The 21205-nt window shown below is 39.3% G+C and overlaps 2 protein-coding genes across 2 annotated transcripts in view; both read right to left on the bottom strand.

Annotated features, from left to right (window-relative positions):
* The window catches only part of cfap299 (cilia and flagella associated protein 299), a 90474-nt gene extending 85708 nt beyond the window's left edge, over positions 1-4766 (bottom strand). The window contains exons 1-2 of the mRNA XM_056250563.1: positions 4626-4766; positions 1817-1941 (exon numbers count right to left, since the gene is read on the bottom strand). Coding sequence (XP_056106538.1) covers positions 1817-1941; positions 4626-4733 — 233 coding nt within the window. The 5' untranslated portion in view covers positions 4734-4766. The remainder of the gene's footprint in view (positions 1-1816; positions 1942-4625) is intronic.
* Positions 4767-6333: 1567 nt separating this feature from the next.
* Positions 6334-20842, bottom strand: fgf5 (fibroblast growth factor 5). Its single transcript, XM_056250562.1, has 3 exons — positions 20460-20842; positions 18655-18758; positions 6334-7453 (listed from the first exon to the last, which is right to left on the bottom strand). Exons 1-3 carry the CDS (start codon positions 20674-20676, stop codon positions 7091-7093), a joined length of 684 nt encoding a protein of 227 aa, XP_056106537.1. The 5' UTR covers positions 20677-20842; the 3' UTR covers positions 6334-7090.
* Positions 20843-21205: the final 363 nt, after the last annotated feature.

The raw sequence follows: 21205 nt of genomic DNA, 5'->3' as shown, positions 1-21205 counted from the left end.
TTGAGTACAAAATCAGCATATTAGAATGATTTCTAAAGGACCATGAAAATTCAGCTGTACAATCACAGGAATAAATTACATTTGAAAATATATTAAAATGGAAAAAAGTTATTTTAAATCTTAATAATATTACTGTTTTGACTGAGTGAGCACAAAGCTTTTTTCTTTCAACATAAACATAAAAAAATTGTATCATCCCCAAACTTTGGACTGGATGGATTTTTTCTCACTTTTAGTGCAAATATATATATAGGCTATATATATATATATATCAACATATGGGTACCAAAAACTAAATGCAACGACAACTAGGCTAAATGTTAATAATAATAATCTGTCAACACTCATTTCAGCCATTATATAGTCATGTATCTTTTCATGATGCCTAACCTTGAGGCAAAACACCTGATCATGGCGTAATAGCTAACTTCTATCCAGGATCATGTGATCAAAACAGTTCAATTATTTCCTTAAAAGACTATTGTCTGTACACTAACAACACAGTGGAAGAGAATCTTCCCAATCAGAGTAATGGGTCATGTGCATTGTGATCCCAGTCACTAATACAACCTCAATTCTAACCATATCTAAATGACAGGAGACTATTCAGAATTCAAGTAAAGTAACTTTGCAGCATACAACTAAACCTAAGAGAGCTGGACTTGATAGGCATAGCTATGGTAAGCTTAACCTAGGAACTGAAGTGATGGGGCCCTCGTGTGGATGACATAGGCAGTGAGAAATGTTAATGTCAACCACATTAACATTACTCTTTACTAGCATCAACTTGCTAACCAAGAGCCACAGTTAACTGCACCAGAGCAATGACACTTATATACACTATTTGACAGTTTTCATGTATTTAGTATTGCGGTTATGTTATGTTGAGAGAACTACTGAGTCAATTAATCTTTTAAATCTTTGAGGCCTGCAATCCAGACATTCACTGGCTATATGAGCTTCTTGCTGAGAAAGTTTATTGGCTTCACGTAAACAAAATAGCCTCCGATAGTGCTTTACATTGCAAAAGGCTGTATCAAATATTTTCTTATTTGACTGCAATTTCATCTGAAATAGACGTTTCTTTCTTTTGACATATAATTTTACTTGAACTGAGACGCAGAATTTCTGAGCATTTTGACAAGCATTGAATGCCACAAAGACACGTCTGCCACAAGCAGCCAGAGAAAACACAAATATAGTTCTCCAAAAATGTTTCCTCAAGCCTCACCACCACACCACACCAACTATGTAATCCTTGTCCAAGTCAGAGTCTGAGTTTACAGCATCCCAAAAACTCCCACAAACATACATAAACACAACTTTTGACTCTCTTGAAGGGATGAAAGATCTGAGTTTAAGAAACACATGAGCCGTCAGGTGCATCTATAAAGAGCATTCTCGTCAGTCCATAGTGCTTTTAGCCAAAATTGCTCTAAAGAGGCTGTTGTGTCCTTGGACTTTTAGATCCTATAATCTAAGATTATTTGTTACCATCTTTCTGTCATTTGATGTCTTTGATATTTACAATGAATGTGCGTCATTAATTAATTAATTCTCCAAAGTCAATGGGCCTCATTCATGAAACTTGAGCAGAATGAATCGTTCGTAAAGCCATTCGTACGTAGAATGCAACATTAAATTGAATGTGACAATTTACGTCAGAATGGTTTAACAAATGATTTACGCAGAAATTCATTCTGCTTGTGTTTCATGAATGAAGCCCAATACATTTACTGGAAAATATATTTTCATCAAGGTCACATACTGGTGTGAAATCTGTCCCCTTTTCATGGTCACTACACAAAAACCTTACTTCTGTTGGCTCCCTGAAGCAAGCCTGGAGGCCTCGGCAGCTGCTTTCCTTGTCTCAAATTCCTCCCTTTCCAAACTGCTACCCTTGTGGCCTAGCTCCACCAGCTGGCGGGCCCGTTCCTGATCCTATAGAGGAGCAAAAACACAGATCTGCTGAGCTGGGGATGGATGAAGCTGACTGATTAATATGAGAGAAAAAAAAATCATGCAATTCACCAATCTGCTGATGCCAGTGTATTTATGACACATTTGTGCTCAAGTGCTATTTATATCAATCTAATTTTAATATACATTATATTTATATGACAAAGTTACATGAGCTGTGCTGACAGTTTCATAGCTGCCAGGATCAAGGGTTTTTGCCACATGCCACTGTAGCCTATTAAAGTGGACAGTATAATTTAAATATGATTTAGTTAAATTCCTTATGCCCTCAAAAGGAGGAGCTGCTTTCATGTGGTAATAGGGCATTGAGATTGTAGAGAGCTGCAGTCTAGGAAAAACCTGGAAAGCTAGCAAAATCTATTTGTGAAGGGTTAAACTCGCCGCTAAAATGACTGCATTTATACAATACTCTAAAAATAATAATATAAAGTAAAAATAGGTAAAAATGATTTTTCCCTGTAAGGTTGAAACGGACACCATGGGTTTGCTTAATACTGCAAAAAAAGACAGATTTTTTTGTAACATGAAATTTTAAGAAAAAAAACAAAGAATCTGAGTCTAAATTACAATTTAAAACAAAGACCAAAGATAGATAATAGAAACATATTATACTTAATCATATAACATTTTATACACTGTCATTTAAAAGTTTGAGGTTTACTTTGCATTTATTTAATAAAAAATAAAGTAACAGTAATTGTGTGAAATTACAATAAAAATTACTAGTAAAAAGAACATGCTTTTAAAGTGTTATAGGGCCTTAATGGTGTTATAAATAACCTTTTAAATAATAGTTTATTTTCATGAATATTAGTATATTTATATAATTAATATTATATATTATTTATTAATATTGTTTTTTAAGTCTTTTTTTCCCTTCACTCTTTATCTGCCTGTCATGTAGCCTATCTTGTTGCCTCTATTTGGGTTTTACATCAACAAACAAACAAAAAACAGCATGTGGTGTCAAATAGGTACTTTTATTTTTTATTTGCATGGCAAATTGTAGCAAAAAATGACACTGGGGAAGATGAATGTATCCTTAACTGAACAGAGCTGCTCAATTGCATGTTCTGTTAAACTAAAAAGAGAAAGAGGCATGATTGGTAGGAAACCAGTTACAAGTTATAATTTATAGACATTTTAAGAAAGAAATAATTTACCTGTTGAGAGTATCTTGACAGTGTAGTTGTATAGCTTAAATCCAGAAAATCAGTATGAGGTGGCTTTGTCAGTTACAGATTTGAAAAACATAAAGGCGGGAATAAAGAACCCTAAACTATTAACAGGAAGAACCATTATAGCATATAAAGGGTTCTTCAGGAAGATACTGTTCTAAATAGAACTGTTTCTCTATGCGACATTAAGACGGAATTTCAATTTCGTTGAGCACACCCTAAACGTAGTCCAATCTCAGCGAAAATATTTGGTTTGTTTTCATTTCTCATGAAGGAGATTGGGAGGAGTTGATTGGGAGGGTGAGAGCAGAAGATTTCAAAAGTGATTATATATAGATATATATATATATATATATCATTAAAATAATTATTTTCTAGATTTAAAATTTTAATTTATTCCTGTGATGGCAAAGCTCATAGCCATTTAAACCCTTTAAGTCCTGTCTGTTCATTGTTCCGTGTCATTTGTGTTTAATGAGGTTTTGTATTATATCTCCAGTTCCATTTGGATTTATTAATTAATAAAGACTGTTTTTGTTGCATTTCCTGTTGGCGATTATTGCTGCAACCCGTTTGCTTTCACACATATGAAACGAATCCATATTCCCCCAGTTTCACAGACAAGGCTTAAGCCTAGTCCTAGACTAAAATGCATGTTGAAGCTGTTTTGACATATCTTAAAATATGTCAGTGCCATTGTTTTGTTGCAGTAGATGCACACCAGTAATATTTTTTCTAAAGCATGTTTATGAAGGCTACTTAAATGGACAAATTGAACTAAGGCCTAATCCTGTCTTAATCTAAGACCTGTCTGTGAAACCAGGCCATTATGTTTCTGAATCTATCCCTAGAGTCCTCATTCTAATAATAATAATTATTGAAGAGCCAGATAATAATAATTATATGAAGTGCCAGATCAGTGACTGTTTAGCCCACAGTGCATACTTACATATTGAGGAGCTCTTTTTTTAAACGGACTAAATCAGACTTAAATTACAACAATATAACAATGATGATGATTATAATTGAGTAAATATGAATTAATCGGCTAAAACTATCAAGTGCAATATTTTTGAAGACCATACAGTTAATTAAGTTTGGAAAGACGACATAAAGGTAATCCATTGCACAAAAACACCTGGCATGATGCAGGACAGAAATACCATGTCGCCATCTATCGTTACACTGCTAAAATTTCACAGGCCATACTGAGAAATGACTGGGATACGCTGCCAGACTATTCATATGGACTCATTAAAAAGGTGAATTAGAAGTTGAACAAAAGGCAGTTTTTTTTCTAGATGCTTCCGATCCCACAGTGTTTGTGAGTTTCACAACATCACGGCTCATACGGTTTAACTTACAACAGTCGGTAAATTAAAAATGATTAACGTTAGTTGTATTTCGATCAACCATCTGATTTGCGCCCTGGTACCGAACAGCGTGAATTTGAAATGAATACGTCACCTGAAGGTAAAATAGATCCAAAGGTTTTATCTGAGAATCTAAGAAGTCCTCGTAGGTGCGAAACTTCTCTACGGTTTCACCAGCAAAGGCGCCGTTGTCGTCCTCCATGTTGTTTAACTTGAAATATCCCCATGGCAACTGTTAGAGCTGTAGTGGTACTGGGAGAGTAGCTGTTGTGGTGTTTTCCGGTAGTAACGTTAAACCAATCATGAACCAATGAAAATTCACAAGCTCCGCCCAATCAAACAATCCCTGTAAACGATTTCAAGCAACAACAACTTATCATCAGTGTAAGTTTGTTTAAGTTTGTCTACTTTTGCTGTTTCTCAGAGCTCCAAGCTGCACAAAACAATAACAAACTAACGTTACTAAATTCTGCTAGGATGAGAGTAGCAGAGAGGTTGATTAGTAGACTATGCAAACTGCTGTATTCAAATTATTTATGTGAAAACAGTCCAAGTGGCAGGTGAATGCATGTTTATGTTACTTCCTTGTTGTATCAGCTGATGTAACCTCTCATACACTGATCTATATAAATTACAATTATTTAAATAGGCCTATCATTTGTTCTAACATAAGTAGGTAACGTAATGATTTCTTGCAGTTGGAGTAGCTTAGCTTCTTAGCTAAACATAATCTAATACATTATCATATAGTTTGCATATTATTATAATTGTTGTTATTTAGAGAAACCGCATCACTTTGTTACTCTAAAAGATGCTCGCTCAGATATGAAAGCATTCAGATTTTTCATGCAAATTCATCTTGAGTCATTGTTATAGAGACAGTGACTGATTCATTATTAACAGCAAACATAAATTATTCATTTTTTTAAGAGTTACTTTACGTAATCTGTTATCTTTTTTCTAGAGAAGAGCTTTTTTTCTTGTCCTTTAATAGTATTTGGGGGGTATTTTTTTCCCCAATAAAATCTGCTGCTTTTTAAAACTGAAACGCCTAATGATCCAATAAATACATTTATTTGAGAGGTTGTATAAGATGTAATTCAAATGTAGAAATGTTTATAAACTTTTTTTGTTTTTTTTATGTTTTGACTATATGAATATTGGTGTTGTTTTAGGTTTTGTGGATCTTCACTGCATTAAACATTACTGGATTCAGTGAGTGAATTGAACAGTTCAGCCAAACCACAGTTTTGTGAGGGGCGTGTGTTGTTTGCTGTCTCATTCTAAACTATTTTGAATATGGCAGAAGAGCTCATTAAACTTTTATCAAACCATTCTCAGTGGTTGAAATGTTCTGTGCATTTTGCCATCATTGTCTTAAGGAATTTGAATGGCAAAGATTGTATCCCCAGACAATGTTCATAGTCTTGGCATATATCCAAGTAGTATGAAGAAACCTTCATAGCAGACACCATTTGATGTGGATTCCTTGATGTCTTGACCCCTGTATTTCAACCTATTTAATGAGACACTGTTGTAAACCATTTTCCAGTGGAATGTCTGACCTCCACCAAACCCTGGCTTTACCCCTCGGTCAGCCCAACAGGATAATGGGTTTTGGAGCATCTAATGCAGAAATAACAAAGTGCAATAATGATTGTTGTGATTAAAGTACACAAAACCTTTATGTTCTTTAGTATTTCAATTATTTTTTTGTGTGAAACAAACAATGGATCAGAATAAATGTGAGAATTGTAAACAGGATGTTTTTAATGACACTATGGTGAAATGTTTATTAGAAATGAATTAATAATGGTTGCTTTCACATGTAATCACCGAAAATGAGTTCCACACCATTTCAGTGTGTCCTGCTTGACAGTTATAGGGATATTTTGTAAAGGGTCATACCACGACTGTCTGCCATTTGATACACCTATGAGCAGAGCTCATAAAACACAGAATAGTCTCAAGATATGTTTATCCTTGTGAGACATCGCTCTTTTGTGGAATGCACTGGTCATTAAAGGATATCATTTCCATGACAGTCAGCAGTTAGACTGAGAGTTTTGATGGACAGACATCTAGTTGTTCAAAGTATAGAAATATGGATGTAAATCCAGAAGCATTCAAAATATTCATTCTTTTGCGCATTGTTGTTCACCTTTTTAAAAAATATATTTGCAAATTACCATCACAAACATTATAATCTTAGGAGCTGGATAACTGTTTGTGCAAAAAAAAAGCTTACATAGACACATAAATATGTTGTATAAATACTGTGAGGTATAATATAGAAAATTTTGCTATTTTGTAAAATCACTGAGGATGACTATGCAAATCCTTTTGTGAAGCAATTTTAGTACAAATATCTTTATGAAATCCACACCAGACTTCAGACGTCCTGAAAATGTCTTGTGATTGGCTCATTCAGCCCATGTAATGTACATGATGACTGGAATGCTTGTCAAAGTCAAAGAGAAAACTTGTTATTTCAGCAAATCAGCTTTTTCCCAGCTTTTCTTTTTTGCAAGATTAGTCCAGGTTTAAGACAGTACTGGTCTAGCCGAATCGAAACTTCGGCCAGTACTTGACTATTGGTCGATTCTTCTTTCCAGTGTTGACTGCGACTTTTGGTATAGAGGGCTTTGATGGAAGTGGAGGTGGTGGTTTTTCCTGCTCTTTGTCTGTTATTGAGAATCCTTGTTCAGTCTTTTCATGTAGGTTCATCCTCGGCAGAAAATGTGTAGACACGTGTTGTGACTTCACTCTCGGACTGGACCCCATTTTTGCTTTACCTCTCTTATTAAGTGCCACAAACCACTCTCTGCCAGTGCGATGGTTCCTGTGCATCACTGAGGCGTACGTGTTGTAGCTGTTCTCCTGAAACCGCTCCCTGAACTTACAGTCATCTGTAAAGCTCTCCTGGGGAAAAGGACAGGAAGAGGGAGAGAGGGGAGGGGGGGGGGGGGGGGGGGGGGGTAATGATTATGTGAATTTATCTTGAATCTTGGCATTTAACATAGACAGTGAGTGATACTAGATCCCTCTGATGATCTTTGTTTGTACTTCAGCTGGAGCCCAGCTGCAATGGTGTTTATTTAGTGTAAAGTTTCCTCTAATACTTGTAGATACTTTCAAATTAGATAACTTTTACACTTATACTGCCTTAGCCTTTTTCTGTAAGCTATCCAGTATATTTTTGAGTGTGTGCAAACAGATAAAATAAAATGAAGTATGATTGCATAATTCACCATGGAAATAACTCTTCAGACTAGCAGTTTGTATTATAGTAGATACCACAAAACACCAGAGGACATGTTCAGTGTACCAGGCATAGTTCTAACATTTAATATTTGTATGGATTCTCTACTGGTTTGGGCTTTGTTTTTCTGTATTGCAAGGATAGAGATGGTATCGACGACACCTATAAAACAAAAACAAAAAAACGTACCAAATGTACCATGTTCATCATACTGTATACTGTTTTAAATATACAATACAAGCTAAAACAAATAATCAGCTGAACCGTTACAGCTGTGCTCAAAAGTTTACATACCCCGTGCAGAATATTTATTATTGAACAAATCATTTTAAAAATAAGATCATATACATTTTATTACTGTGCTGAAGAAGCTGCACAAGAGGTTTTTTCTTTCTTTCAAATATCCCACAAAATTATTTGATATAATAATTTACAAAATTATCCTGTTAAGAAATGTATTTAATTAATGAATATATCCTCATTGAGCATTAATGACATCTTATGTATGAGTCCCCCTATTGTCCTGAGTGCAAGCTGTCAACATCATACTGTAGACATTGTGGGAAAAACACATGTGTGCAGAGAATGCTGGGAAATCAAAGAAATTACAGACCAGAGACTAACGCCCAGCTATCACAACAGGCAACAAACAGTCATTGATGTTTTTGGTGACAACAGCCACATTCATGCATTGTCTTGTTGAATATATGTTAATATCAGTTATCTCAAATACTTTAGCTTCTTCAAGGCAGTACTCTGGTTATTAATGAGACATATTTAACAGATTCAGCAAAGGGGATACACTTATGAGCAGACTATATGTATGTATGTATATATAGGCTATATAATGTAAGTGATCAGCTTACTTATCATGCTTCAATTTTACCACAGCAATAGACAGAGCCAGAGCACACCAATAAAGCTTTAACACTTTGGGCACACAATAAGTAATTACTGAGCACACACTTTGTAGGATGCCACATTAGCAGCTGCTGGAGAGAGAACACGTTGTGGCCTGATTGAGTTAGCCCCTTATAAAGAGAGCTAATGAAAAGCAGCAAGCAGATTATAGACACTGAGCCCCAGAAAGAAGCATTGAGGGGGTTACAGAATAATTGCAAGTCTTGCTTTTATCTCCCAGCTCAAAGTCATCAAAACCAACTTTCCAATCAAAGACTGTGGTGACTGACAGAAGCAGAGCTTTGTTTGTGTGGGCTGAAAACTCATTAGGCTATGAAATAACTTTATCCTTCCAAGGCAGAGGAAAGCAGGACACATGCTTTTTCGTAGGCAATCTATGGTTATCTATACTGTGCAAATTTGCGTAGAGGTTTCAGAAATGCAGCCATAGCCTGACATGACCAGACATCCATTAGATCTCTAAATGTTTTTGAAATATCTGAGCTTTGGTCAGATGTTTAATCACAGGAATTTGACCAAATCAACACTAGATAGCAGGCATGAAGCATTTGGTCTGTGTGAATTTTTTTTCTGTAATTGTTCCTTCAAGTTGATGGCTCTTTGTCGAATGTGACTTTAGACTTCTCTATAGGTATATCTGATACCCAGCGTTGTCGTCGAGACCAGTTCATTTAAGTCTGAGACCATAAGGACTTGAACTTGACTCGGACATGACTTTCTTCTGGTCTGTCACACTGAATACCTATACTTGTGTGTGCCGAAAAGTATTAGGACACATAAGCCTTACCTAAAATTGTGTGAATGTGTTTGCATTATATTAAATCAAATGGCATTTATTGACACAAACACGTTTCAAGAACAACATTTCACAAAAGGAAATTTGTTAAGCATATTGTTTGAAATATTGTTCAAAATCAAGACATTCACTTTCTGGTTATCAGTGTTTGTTGATCATATATATTTGTAGTTATTGTGATGAACGACACCATTAGATATTCTGCTAGGACACCTCTTTAAATGTAAGGGAAACTGCATGACTTCATACATAAAAATAAAAATCATCATTAAATAGCAATCATTGAAAGCATTTCTTAAAGGGATAGTTTACCCAAAAATTAGCCCATGATTTACTCACCATGAAGACATCCTAGGTGTATATGACATTCTTCTTTCAGACGAATACAATCTGAGTTATATTAAAAAATGTCCTGGCTCTTCCAAGCTTCATAATGGCAGTGAATGGCTGTATGTCTTTGGAAGTCCATTAAAGCGCATCTATTATTAAAGTGCTCCATGCGTCTCCAGGAGTTAATAAAGGCCTTCTGAAGTGAAGCAAGACGTTTGTATAAGAAAAATATCCATATATCCATACGTTTCAGTTTGAACTAAGTGTCCAAATTATTTTTTGGGGACACTGTTAAGTATTTTGTAAACATCAGCTCATCCCAACAACTGTACACAACCACCAATATTAAGAATTGTGGTCTAACTCTCTAAAAATAAATGTGGTGGGAAACTATATCATGACTTTAATGAGGGTCAGTCCAAAGTAAGAGGTCTTGCATAATTCCCAAACTCTGAAATAATAAACCTGTTCTGGTTTGCTGAAGAGTGCAGCAAAGCAGAAAATGGTGCCATTACAATATTTTCTAAACATGCCAGTCATAACTTGACCCACCATAGCTTCACAGGGGCTCTCTCCCCTAAATGTGGTCATTTGCCCCAAAAACATCTGAATGTTTGTTTGATTAGTGTTCATGGTTTTTGTCTTCTGGAAGTGCCTTATGATCTTCATTTTAAACAGCAGCCAGCTGTTGAGGATACATCCTTTTATGACATTTTTTGTTTGGGGGGGGGGGTGTATTTCAATCTATGTTTCAGGAGATACAAGACATCCCATATGTCTGTTGTTCGGTGTCTGAGAGTAGAAGACATTTTATTGTCAAGTCATGAACTTTACAGCTGCTTGACCTGTGTCTGTTTTCTGACAGCTTTCTTTCCGAAAATTATCCACAAACAATCCACTCTCAAGATTTCCCATACAGCAGTGTTATATTGCTGTAGACACAGACACAAGTCATTACATCTTAGCAGATTTAATAATAACCCATTCATAATTGTTGTTGTATTATTCAGAGTTTTTTTTTTTTTTACCTTTAGAGCATGTGAGCAAAATCACATTTGAGACACGCCTCTCGTTCTTAAGCAATTGATTTTCATGGAATGCATCTCCGTTTCCCTTTTGTTTTCTCAATGAATGCAGTGACCTCTTAAGCTTTGCAAAGATTATGTTAGTAATGGCTTGCTGGGTAGGTCACACGGCATAATGTACATCTGTCTTCCTTGCCATTATCACAGCAATAAATTGCCACTATGAAAACATCTAAATATTAAATATGACGGACAGTGCAACAAAAATCAGACGCTAAGTCATTTGATACTCCTTTGGTTAGGCCGACTTGTCTACGGAGTGAAGTGCTTGGGGTTTAAAACCCAAGCTGACAGCTATTAAATAAGCCTGTGCAACTGTAGCTGGTCTGAGGAAATGAAACCCAATTCAAGTCTGACGGAGCCGCTGCAGCTGCTTTAATTACAGATGATGTCTGCAGCAGTTTGGAGGCTAATCCTCAGAGTTATAAGACTACTTTATTATCCATCCCTTACGAGATTTTTCTTAAAATTGTAAAACATTTATTTGAAGTATAGGTTACACATAAATACAGATAAAAAATAACTTAATTATTTTATTCAGTAAGGATTCATTCAATTCTTTTTTTGACAGTAAAGACATTTATAATGTTACAAAAGATTTCTATTTCTGATAAATACTATTCTTTTAAACTTTCGGTTCATCAAAGAATAAAATTTTAAAAATTGAGAAAACAAGCTAGTGATTCAAACAATAAGACTAACAGTGTTGAGCTATATAACAATGATTAGTTTTCTGTCTATAAATGTATCCAAACAGATGTTCCCTTGTCTAATAAAGCATATAATATATTAAAGCGTCTTTGGTGTTTCGGTTTCTGCAAAATAAAAATCGAGGGTAACGCAGGTATGGCGTCACTGATATTACTGTTTAACTGTAGTTTTGATGATCACAAGAGACTTTCAAAAACATTTTTAAAAATCTTACTGAGCCCAAGGTTTTGAACGGCAGCGTGGGCTATATGTATACTTTTGTGTAGTTGTGACAGATACTTTCTTACCAACTGACCAAGTATTACTGCTAATTAACGAGTTCGTTTGCCCATAAAATCTTTAAGATATTAGGTTAAACTTATTTGGCTTGCTGTCCGCTGGAGAGGGGCTCGATGAAGCAGCTTCAACTCGAGCTCTGATATACCCCCCAGTGGCTAAATGTAGGACCTGTTAATTAAAGGGCAAGGTACCTAAGATGAAGGTGGAGTTTGGGGAGGTGGAGGGATACTGGAACAGCTGATACTAGGGAGAGGTAAGCGGCTGCTTATATACTCTGTTTGTTGATTGAAAGATTGGATGGGCTCGCTCCTCCCTAATTTACGTTTAGGAACTTCATTTAACGAGTTCGTTTGCCCATAAAATCTTTAAGATATTAGGTTAAACTTATTTGGCTTGCTGTCCGCTGGAGAGGGGCTCGATGAAGCAGCTTCAACTCGAGCTCTGATATACCCCCCAAAAGTGTTGAATAAATATTTGGGACAGCAAGTTTAGAATAACGTGATCAAATACGGGATGCCTATAAGCTTAAAGTATGTTACCCCCCAAAAGAGTGGAAATTGAAAGCTGTATGGAGCATGGATGGACACTGCTGCGGCAGTGATATGTTTAAAGGGGCTCCTGGCTGGAACTGCGTCTCCCTACTATGCCCACCATGTGGGGCTATGAGTGGAGCTCCGGCGGGAGCTGTGTTTTAAAGAGTGTGCCTGCGTTCGTTGTGGAGTGAAACGACATGGGCTTGTGGAAATTTGACTGGGGTACATCTCACCGCTGCACTGCTGCGGCAGTGACTTTCAGAAATGACTCCTGCGGGAGTATCTTGGGACTGGAGGTTTGAGTACGAGGTTGGAGAACGCCCTGCCACATCCATGACATGGAGCCCCATGGAGTTAGAGCACATGGGGCTTCCAGATGTCACAAATGGGGAAGAAGGTCCTCGTCCCTAAAGGCGAACGGGCCACCGGTGTCTGAAGCGAAACTCCCTACGCAGCAAGAGGGAGCCTACGGTATACATAGGAAATGCAGAACTACCATCCTTCTGATGCAGGGGGCGAAGATCGCATAAAGACATAATGGCCCGTCGCGTTCGAGGGACGTACGATCCTTGGTACCTCCAGTCCTGATTTTTTTTTCGGATAGGAGGGCCCACACTGCGATCCGAACGGGAGAGCCTCCATGGTTAAAAACATGAAGGATCACACAGCGATTCGGAAAGGGAGAGCCCCCACGGCGCCCGAACGGAAAGCTCACACTGCGATTCGACCGGGAGAGCTCCCGCTGCGTTTCGAAGGAGAGAGCCCCCCCCATATGTATAAATAGGGAGCTCACTCGGCAATCAAAACGGGAGAGCCCACACAGCAAGTCGAACGGGAGAGCCTATGATGCATCTGAACGGGGGAGCCCACACGGCGATTCGGATGGGAGACCCCACTCCAGGAGTGGTAGGTCACGCACATCCGAAAAGGGAGAGCTCTCACTGCATCCAGATGGGAACACGCCCTGCGGGGCTAGGTAAGCGGGGAGATGCGAATAGTAGGGAGAGGCGGTCCAGATTCAGAAGGATGCTAGTGCTTGTTGTGCTTGTCTAATGTTATGTAGATCTGAACGAACGTATGTTTCGAAGGCGTGGGATGACCATCGGCCTAGCATTTTGATTTGGTGATCGGAAAGGCCCCTTTGTGCTGCTGTGGTGGCTGCACCTATTCGGAAGGAATGTGAAGAAAACTGTTTGGTTGGGATGCCGCAGCTGTTGAGGATGGATTTGAGGTTCCTTTGAAACCAATGTCTGGAGGCCGGGAGGTTATCATCATCGATGAAGAGAGGATCGAGAGAAGAGGTGATTTGGGATTTCCTCTGGTGGAGAAAAAAGTTTAAGGACTGGTATGGTTGGATAGGGGTTGGCAAATTGAAGATGAAAATCGAATGACCATGTTTCAATTGATCGGTTTTGCTTTGTTTGATGTTGAAACGTATGGTGTCGGAGTTTATTATTTGGAGGTCGGAGAACGTGGGATGGATGGATGGGTTGAAGTTTGAGTTGATGGTAAATTCTGAGACTCTGAGGAAACCAAAGAAAGCCAAATTGAACATGGCATCTAGGGTTCTTGCTTTGATGGGAGAAAAAAGACCTGAGCGGAGAGTGGTTAGGCAGGTGCTGAGAATGTCGATGGTTAAAGGTTGTCTAGAGTCTGGACAAGGGGGATTGGTTTTTTGTAAACCTTTGATGAGGAGAGAAATCTGGGGATTTGAAATGTTGGGGCACTGTTGGCCATGGAGTAGCTTAAAAAAGAAATGAATTCCGCTGAGGTAGACTTTGATTGATCCTGGTTTAATTGAGGTGGTGTGATGGAGGTATGTGACGAAGGAGGATATTGAGAGGAGGGAAAACTCTGGAAAGACCATGTTGTGAGCTCTGTGGAATTTTTTGAAAGAACCCCAAGCTGTCCAGTATGTTTGAAGCGTTCTGGGAGAAACAGCTTGTAGGATGGTATTCATGGATAGGGTATGGAGATGACTGAGGGGATGGTCTAGAGGAATATGAGTTCTGAATAAGGTGGAACTGGAGTTGGATTGGAGTCTGCTTCCGGAGCCAATGTTCTGAATTTCTGGAAAAGAAAACGGGATAAAGCATCAGCTATTTCATTTTTGTGACCTGGAATATGTTCAGCTTTGATGATGAATTGATGACAGGCAGAGATCCAAATGAGGCGCCTTAGAAAGGGCATGATTTTTGGAGCATTGGAACGTTTTTTGTTGATACAGTAAACGGTGGCGGAATTATCACAGTGGAACAGGATGTTTTTTGTTGACCATTCGGATCCCCATAGATAGGCTGCAACTACTATGGGATATAGCTCGAACAGGGCGGTCGAATCAGCGGTTTGAGGTGTATTGGTTAGCTCGGGAGGCCAGGTTGAGGCAAACCAACGTCCTCTGTAGAAACCTCCAAAACCTTTGGAGGGGGCAGCGTCAGTGAACAGGGTGATGTCGCAAGGTCGGGACACGAAGTCGGTGTAGAAGAAGGTAATCCCGTTCCATTGTTTGAGGAATGAGATCCATAATTTCAGGTCTGCCCTACATGGTTGGCTTAGTGAAATTATGTCTTCCAAACTAGATGCTGAGGTAGCGAGAGTTAGCAGATGGGAAATGAAAGGCCGGCCTTGGGGAATTATGCGCATTGCGTAGTTTAGGTGGCCTAGGAGAGAAAGCAGATCGCGCTTGCTGCAATGGTTAGCTTCCAGCAAATTTGATGCGATTGTGATTATGCGATCTATTTTTTCTTTGGGGAGAGAAGCTTGGAATTTGACAGAGTCTAGGAGGATTCCAAGAAATTCCAATGACGTAGAAGGGCCTTCGGTTTTTTCGAGAGAGAGGGGAACTCCTAGTTTGGAAAACACTGTTTGGATGACGGTTAAGTGTTTTGCTGGAGGGAAATTACTTGGTGAGATGACGAGGAAGTCGTCGAGGAGATGGATGAGGTACGGGATTGCGTGATTGTTTTGTAGAATCCAGCAGAGTGCTTCTGAAAGCATGTCGAAAATTTTGGGACTGCTTTTACAGCCGAAAGTTAGCCGCACTGCGAAGTAGTATTTTTCGTGCCAACGAATGCCGAAAAGGTGCCAGAAATCTGGATGAATTGGCATGACTTTAAAGGCCGATGTAATGTCGACCTTTGCTAGCCAGGCTCCGGAACCGGCGTTTTTTATGAGAGATATTGCTTGGTCTATGTCGTGGTAGTGCAGTGAAAATTCGTCTAGAGGAATTAGGCTGTTGATACTGGGTTGGGAATTTCCATGGGGAGCCGAGAGATCGATGATGATTCGTTTTTTGCCTGAAAATTTTCTAGTGGCTACTCCGATAGGACTTATACGGAATAATTTGAAAGGTGGAGAATCAAAAGGGCCGATCATGAATCCTGAATCTAGTTCTTTTTTGATTAGGGTTTCCACTATATCGGGTTCGGCTGTCGCGGATTGAAGGTTGTTGCAAATCAGGCTGGAATCAGGTATGCTTACCAAGCCGGGGTCAAAACCTTCTTTCAGGCCTGTAAGAAGAAATTGGGTGAAGTTTTTGTCTGGATGGTTGTGTAGTTCTCTAGCTAGTGATGAAATGATGATTGGACTAGACAGGTACTTTTGAAATTTTTTATTGAGGTTAGCAGAGGAGCGGCGCACGGGGCAAATGGAACGGGCGTGAGCTCCGCCGCAGAAATTGCAGACATGAAGGAAGCGGCATCGTTGTCTGTTGCAACCTGAGGAATTGAAGCTGTTGCATACTTGTCTACCTGAAACTGAGGTAAATATCTGACTGCGGTCGTTCCTTGGTTGAGGGACGTAGGCGGTGGATTTTTCTTGGAAAGGGGCTGGATGGGTTGGATGATCTGGGTTGGTTTGGGGACATTCTGAAGTAGAATGAATAATGGACCTGCAGATGGCGCAAGAAAGGCTCCGAACGCCTAAGAAGACTCTGTTGTAAAGTTCGAGGTCCAGAGCTCCCCAATAAGGACACTGGTTCCAGTGGGTGACACGGGCGGCACATTTAGCTGAAAAAAGCTTATGATAGGTATAAAAATGACTACCTCCGAAAGAGAGACTGAGCTCTGCTATAATGGAGAGGTAGTCGTTTAATTCCTTGCGTCTGGCTGGAAATGAAGTGCAAATTACTTCAGTATATCTAGCAAAAGCGATGCAGAATTCTGCGAGTGTGAGAACTCGTTTTAAAGGTTGTACAGAATTTTTAAGATTGATGGTTAATGGGCCGCAATCAAACGAGCGGTGGGATTCATTGAGGGGGACGGAAGTCAGTAGAGAAGGAAGATCGATATCTGCACCTGATAGAATTAAGGACCGGAGATGGGCTGAAACTGGAGGTGGTTCCATGGCCACTGCATTAGGAGGAGCTGGAAGATGGACTGCTGTGGAGAGTGAATGGGCTGGCAAGCGGATTGTACCTGGAGAGTAGGTGTGAGTGTTGGGAAAAGTAGATAAATGATGATCGGAGGGTCCCATTACTGGCTGGTGTCCAAAATGGCTGGCATGGGCTGAAGTTGGAGGAATGGGAAGGTTTGTGGGAAAGAAAGGAGAAGTCCTTTGCGGAGGCAGCCTCACGCTCGGATGTGAACTGGGAAGGATATTAGGATATGATTGGAAGATAGAGGTGGGAGGAAAGGAATGGGGTGAATTGGAATGGAAGGAAAGAGGAGGGGGTGGAGGGGGGATAGCTAGCGAAGGCAACCTCACGCTAGGATCCGCTCTTTGGGTAGGTTGGTTTGGGGATGATAGAAATGTAACCGTGTGCGAAGGTGGCCTGGCACAAGGGTTATGAAGAGGATTAGAAAAAGCTGGAGAAGCAGATGGGAGTGCTGAGAAAAGTGATTGAAAGTTTGGTTCTTGCCTGGGGAGTGGGGCTGACTGGATGAAGTTTGTTGGAGCTGGAGAAGAAGCGGAACTATTTTTTGCGGCCGCTGTTTTTGGCCGGGTGGAAATACCGGCGGACGAGGAAGTGCGAGCCGCGACGCTGCCGGTAGCCTTTGGATCGGCGCGTTGAGATTGTGTGGGATCAGGATGCCCGGTGCTGGAACTGAAGGAACTGATGAAGAGATCGTAAAGTTGCACTTTAGACGATCTGCGGGAGAAATGGATTCCAGAACTGGAAAGGACTTGACGTAGGCTGTTGACTGAACATTTCGAAATGGGTGGAATCGGTGTATTAGCGGCTGTTGCGTGGAGAGATGAAATCTGAGAAGACGGACGAGGCACAGTTAAAACTGGCGGTCTTGAAGGTGGAGGAGAGCGTTGTCTTTTGGAGCGTGGTTTGTATGAGCGCTGGATTTCTCGGCCAGAACGCTCGTGGAGATGATCCGTGATTTCCGATCTTACACGGGGTGAGGCTGTCGGAGTCTCGGGAAGGCTCGACAGTTCGTCGTCTGACGGGAAGAGCTGTATTTCCGGGATGTCGGACATTATTCCATGAAGCAACAATAATACTGGAACAGCTGATACTAGGGAGAGGTAAGCGGCTGCTTATATACTCTGTTTGTTGATTGAAAGATTGGATGGGCTCGCTCCTCCCTAATTTACGTTTAGGAACTTCATTAAAAAAAATATAACATGTGAAGGTGAAAGCTGAATAATGATAATGATAGATTGGTTGAAAAGATGGGATAGATTGAGTTTAGGGTTTGTAGTGTCCCCTAGACCGATCCTTTATGATAGTTTTTTTCTCTCTCTGAAATTCAAGACAAAAAAAGGCAGTTCCTATTATGCAAGAGTTTTAAAGCTAAAAAGGAATATAGATAATTTCATATACTGTTTCTTTGTATGCATAAATCCCTATTCTTGCTGTGTGCATACAAAGTGTCCTTACTTTGTCCCAACTTTGTTTACACACATATTGATTCCCTTCCACTTTCTTACAAGATTATCAACTACCCCAGACTTGTTTTAATCTGCTCTTCCCATTAACACATGCTAATAAGCTCTGCCTTCTATCAGACAGCCCAGAACCCTGCAAAGCCAGATTGCTCTGAAACTGCAGTGTCTCTATCCACTGCTTTGTGCTAAACAAGTCTTTGTAGACAGAATTTGCAGAGGCTCACAAACATCACAGTAAGCCGAGATTTCCCTCAAAAGTGTGTATGGGGAGTTTGTTCAGCACATTTGGGTTGGTTTACATCCACTTTATTTCTTTTTGTGGATGTAGGAGTTTATATTGTGTTAATATAGTGTTGGATCAGACTCACAGTTGCATGAAGCCTCCCCCTCTTGTTCATGGCTAGAAATCGGTTGCTGAAAACCCCTCGGATCCCTATAACCCCTTGAGACACGGCAAAAAGCTCCAGCACACCTACAGATTGAGAAAAACACATTGATTGCAGTGACGACTGATGACCTTTATGTCCTAAAATTCAAAGGTCAAACAATAGCTATGTTCACGCAGCAGCAGCAGAATACATGCTCCGTTCATACACAGTTTATAATTATGAAAGAGAGTGACAAACGCATTCTATAACCAAACTGCCTCCCTTCAATTCTCAAGTGTCATGACCACATTTTGAAAGCGAGTTCATGTGATATGTGCAGGTTGTTGTGTCTTTGATTGGCATAAGGCGAGCACTGTTATTATTTGCTGTCATCACTACGTTAGGTCTATCAACCTCTCTCATGCAATAAAAATGTTAAGTCTTGATACGTTTTTGGGTAGAGAAGAAAGAAAAAAATTAACTACAGGTTTTTATCTGTATATCTGGCAAGACAAAAGCAGGTGGTGTTTCACAGAAAATAGCTAAAAATTCTTAAAGACAATATGAAATGTTTATATTGTATTCTGTCATCATTCAAGGCTATCACAGGTTAAAGAAGAGGATTGAGGGTTCATACACAGACATTATTCTATACACTCCTGTCTGCTGCTGAATGTACACAACAATTTGAGTCACATCAGTTAGTAAATACATTTAATTCAAAACACTGACTGTGTGAGGTCAAGTCACATTTACTTTTATAGCCCTTTATACAATGGAAATTCTTCACTAATGCTTCACAATAATAAACAGGAAAGTAACAGAATTAATCATGCAAACTACATTAAATATAAGACAAATTCAAATGATGCTTTAAAGCAACTGTTAGCAAGATAATAGTGTCATTATTCAGCTCAAGTCAGTTCCATGTTAATTCAATGAAGATAGCTTGTGTTTTTGTATTTTTATTTTGACAGGATATTATATGTCTTTATAGAGTAAGTAAAGAATGAGAAAACACAACAACACATACTGTAAAACACACTGACATCATAAAAACAAACACCCAAAAAATGTGACTTCCTTGTGCCAGTCCCTATTGAAAACTAGTTTGGCTAGGCTGTATTCTTTCAGAGAGATGTTTCAGGTCAATGATGTTTGCTTTCGAAATATTCTGTCTGCCATATGGGCTTAACACCCACAGCCAAACTTTATAACAATTTTACTTTAATCTAATTTTCATCATCTGTTTTACAGTAGACCCTCTAAATAGACCATACTATGGCATGTGCACCAAGCTATTCAACCATTAACAGAAATCTAGTGCATGGCATGTTAATGATGCCACTCACTCCAGCTTTCAACTCACTAGCATTCTGATCTCAGCCACTGCACCTGTTCCCCATACCTGTAAATAAACAAGCCACTCCAAAACAAGATACTCCAAAGAGGAAGCACTAGAGTGTATCATTCATTCAGCCAGATCAATCTGCAATAACAGTTACTGTACTTGTGTCCTGATGTGCCTAAAAAGTATTTTTGAACAGCTCGTCAAAATAACCTGCTATGATTCTGGCTGTATTGAGCTTCTATAGTATGCAAAACTGTTTAAACATTGCAAGCCTACATTGGGTCATTGTAATAATGTATCAGTGTTTTGGATGTAAATTAACAGAGTGTCATTTGTATTGAGTATTGGTAAGTTTATTTATATCAGAAATAAATAAATTAGTCAAATTTGAACTTTGCTCTCCATATAACCAAACGTCTATAAGTCTATAAAGATATGGTAAATGGTAACATACTTAACGGATTAGGTTCGTGACTCCCGTTGACTCTTCCATCGAGGTGAATCTGAAGGTGGAAACCTATTCCAACTCTACAGTACAGTCTGCCAGTCCTGCGCCCTGATACGCGCCCTTCCCCGACAAGTTGGTGCTCCAAATACGCGCGTTCAGATCCCTTCAGCACTGCAGAGCGAGGCAACTGAAAGAGGAGTAAAAGCAGGAGAGGAACGTTCATTCTTTCCAGAGAGCTGTCTGTGCGAGTGCTAGGCCACTTCCAGCATTTTGCTGTTGTTCCAGCGCTCTGAGGTAACTCGCTGTTTCACTGGTGGGCATTACCCTCGGCTGCAGGAGCTGGAGCAGATCTGCTGGCAAAGAGATATTTATATCACAAATGATCTCACTGCTTGATGCGTGCCTGAGATGTGCGGGACGCTCTCTCTCATCCTCAATTTATATCGGACGAAACATTCAAACCGCCCTGAAATCTATACATTGTTTGTTGGAGATGTAGATCCAACAGCGCGTCTGACCAGGAACAGGAATATATAGAAATACATTAGTGCTTCAATGAAGATAAATCTTTTAGAAATCTAGTTTAAAACACATGTGACAAGTTTTGAGAAATGTGTTGTGTGTTCTTGTTTTGTAATCGTTTATGATTTTGAAATATAGGCCTACATTTATATCAGTAGCTCCACATAATTTAATGTCAAGTGGTGTAACCATGAAGTAAAAAGTAGCCTACACCCACAGTATACACATGA

This window comes from Rhinichthys klamathensis, unplaced genomic scaffold (genome assembly GCF_029890125.1).
Source record: "Rhinichthys klamathensis goyatoka isolate OS25496 unplaced genomic scaffold, OSU_Roscu_1.1 h1tg000071l_1, whole genome shotgun sequence".
In the NCBI taxonomy this organism is placed as follows: Eukaryota; Metazoa; Chordata; class Actinopteri; order Cypriniformes; family Leuciscidae; genus Rhinichthys; species Rhinichthys klamathensis.
This window is presented reverse-complemented; position numbering and strand designations above follow the sequence as displayed.

Coding starts and splice junctions, on each gene's coding strand:
- fgf5 (XM_056250562.1), bottom strand. CDS start 20,676: ATGAACGTTCCTCTCCTGCTTTTACTCCTCTTTCAGTTGCCTCGCTCT. Junction 18,759..20,459: donor TCACGAACCTAATCCGTTAA/GTATGTTACCAT, acceptor CTCAATCTGTAG/GTGTGCTGGAGCTTTTTGCC. Junction 7,454..18,654: donor GGGGGAGGCTTCATGCAACT/GTGAGTCTGATC, acceptor CCTTTTCCCCAG/GAGAGCTTTACAGATGACTG.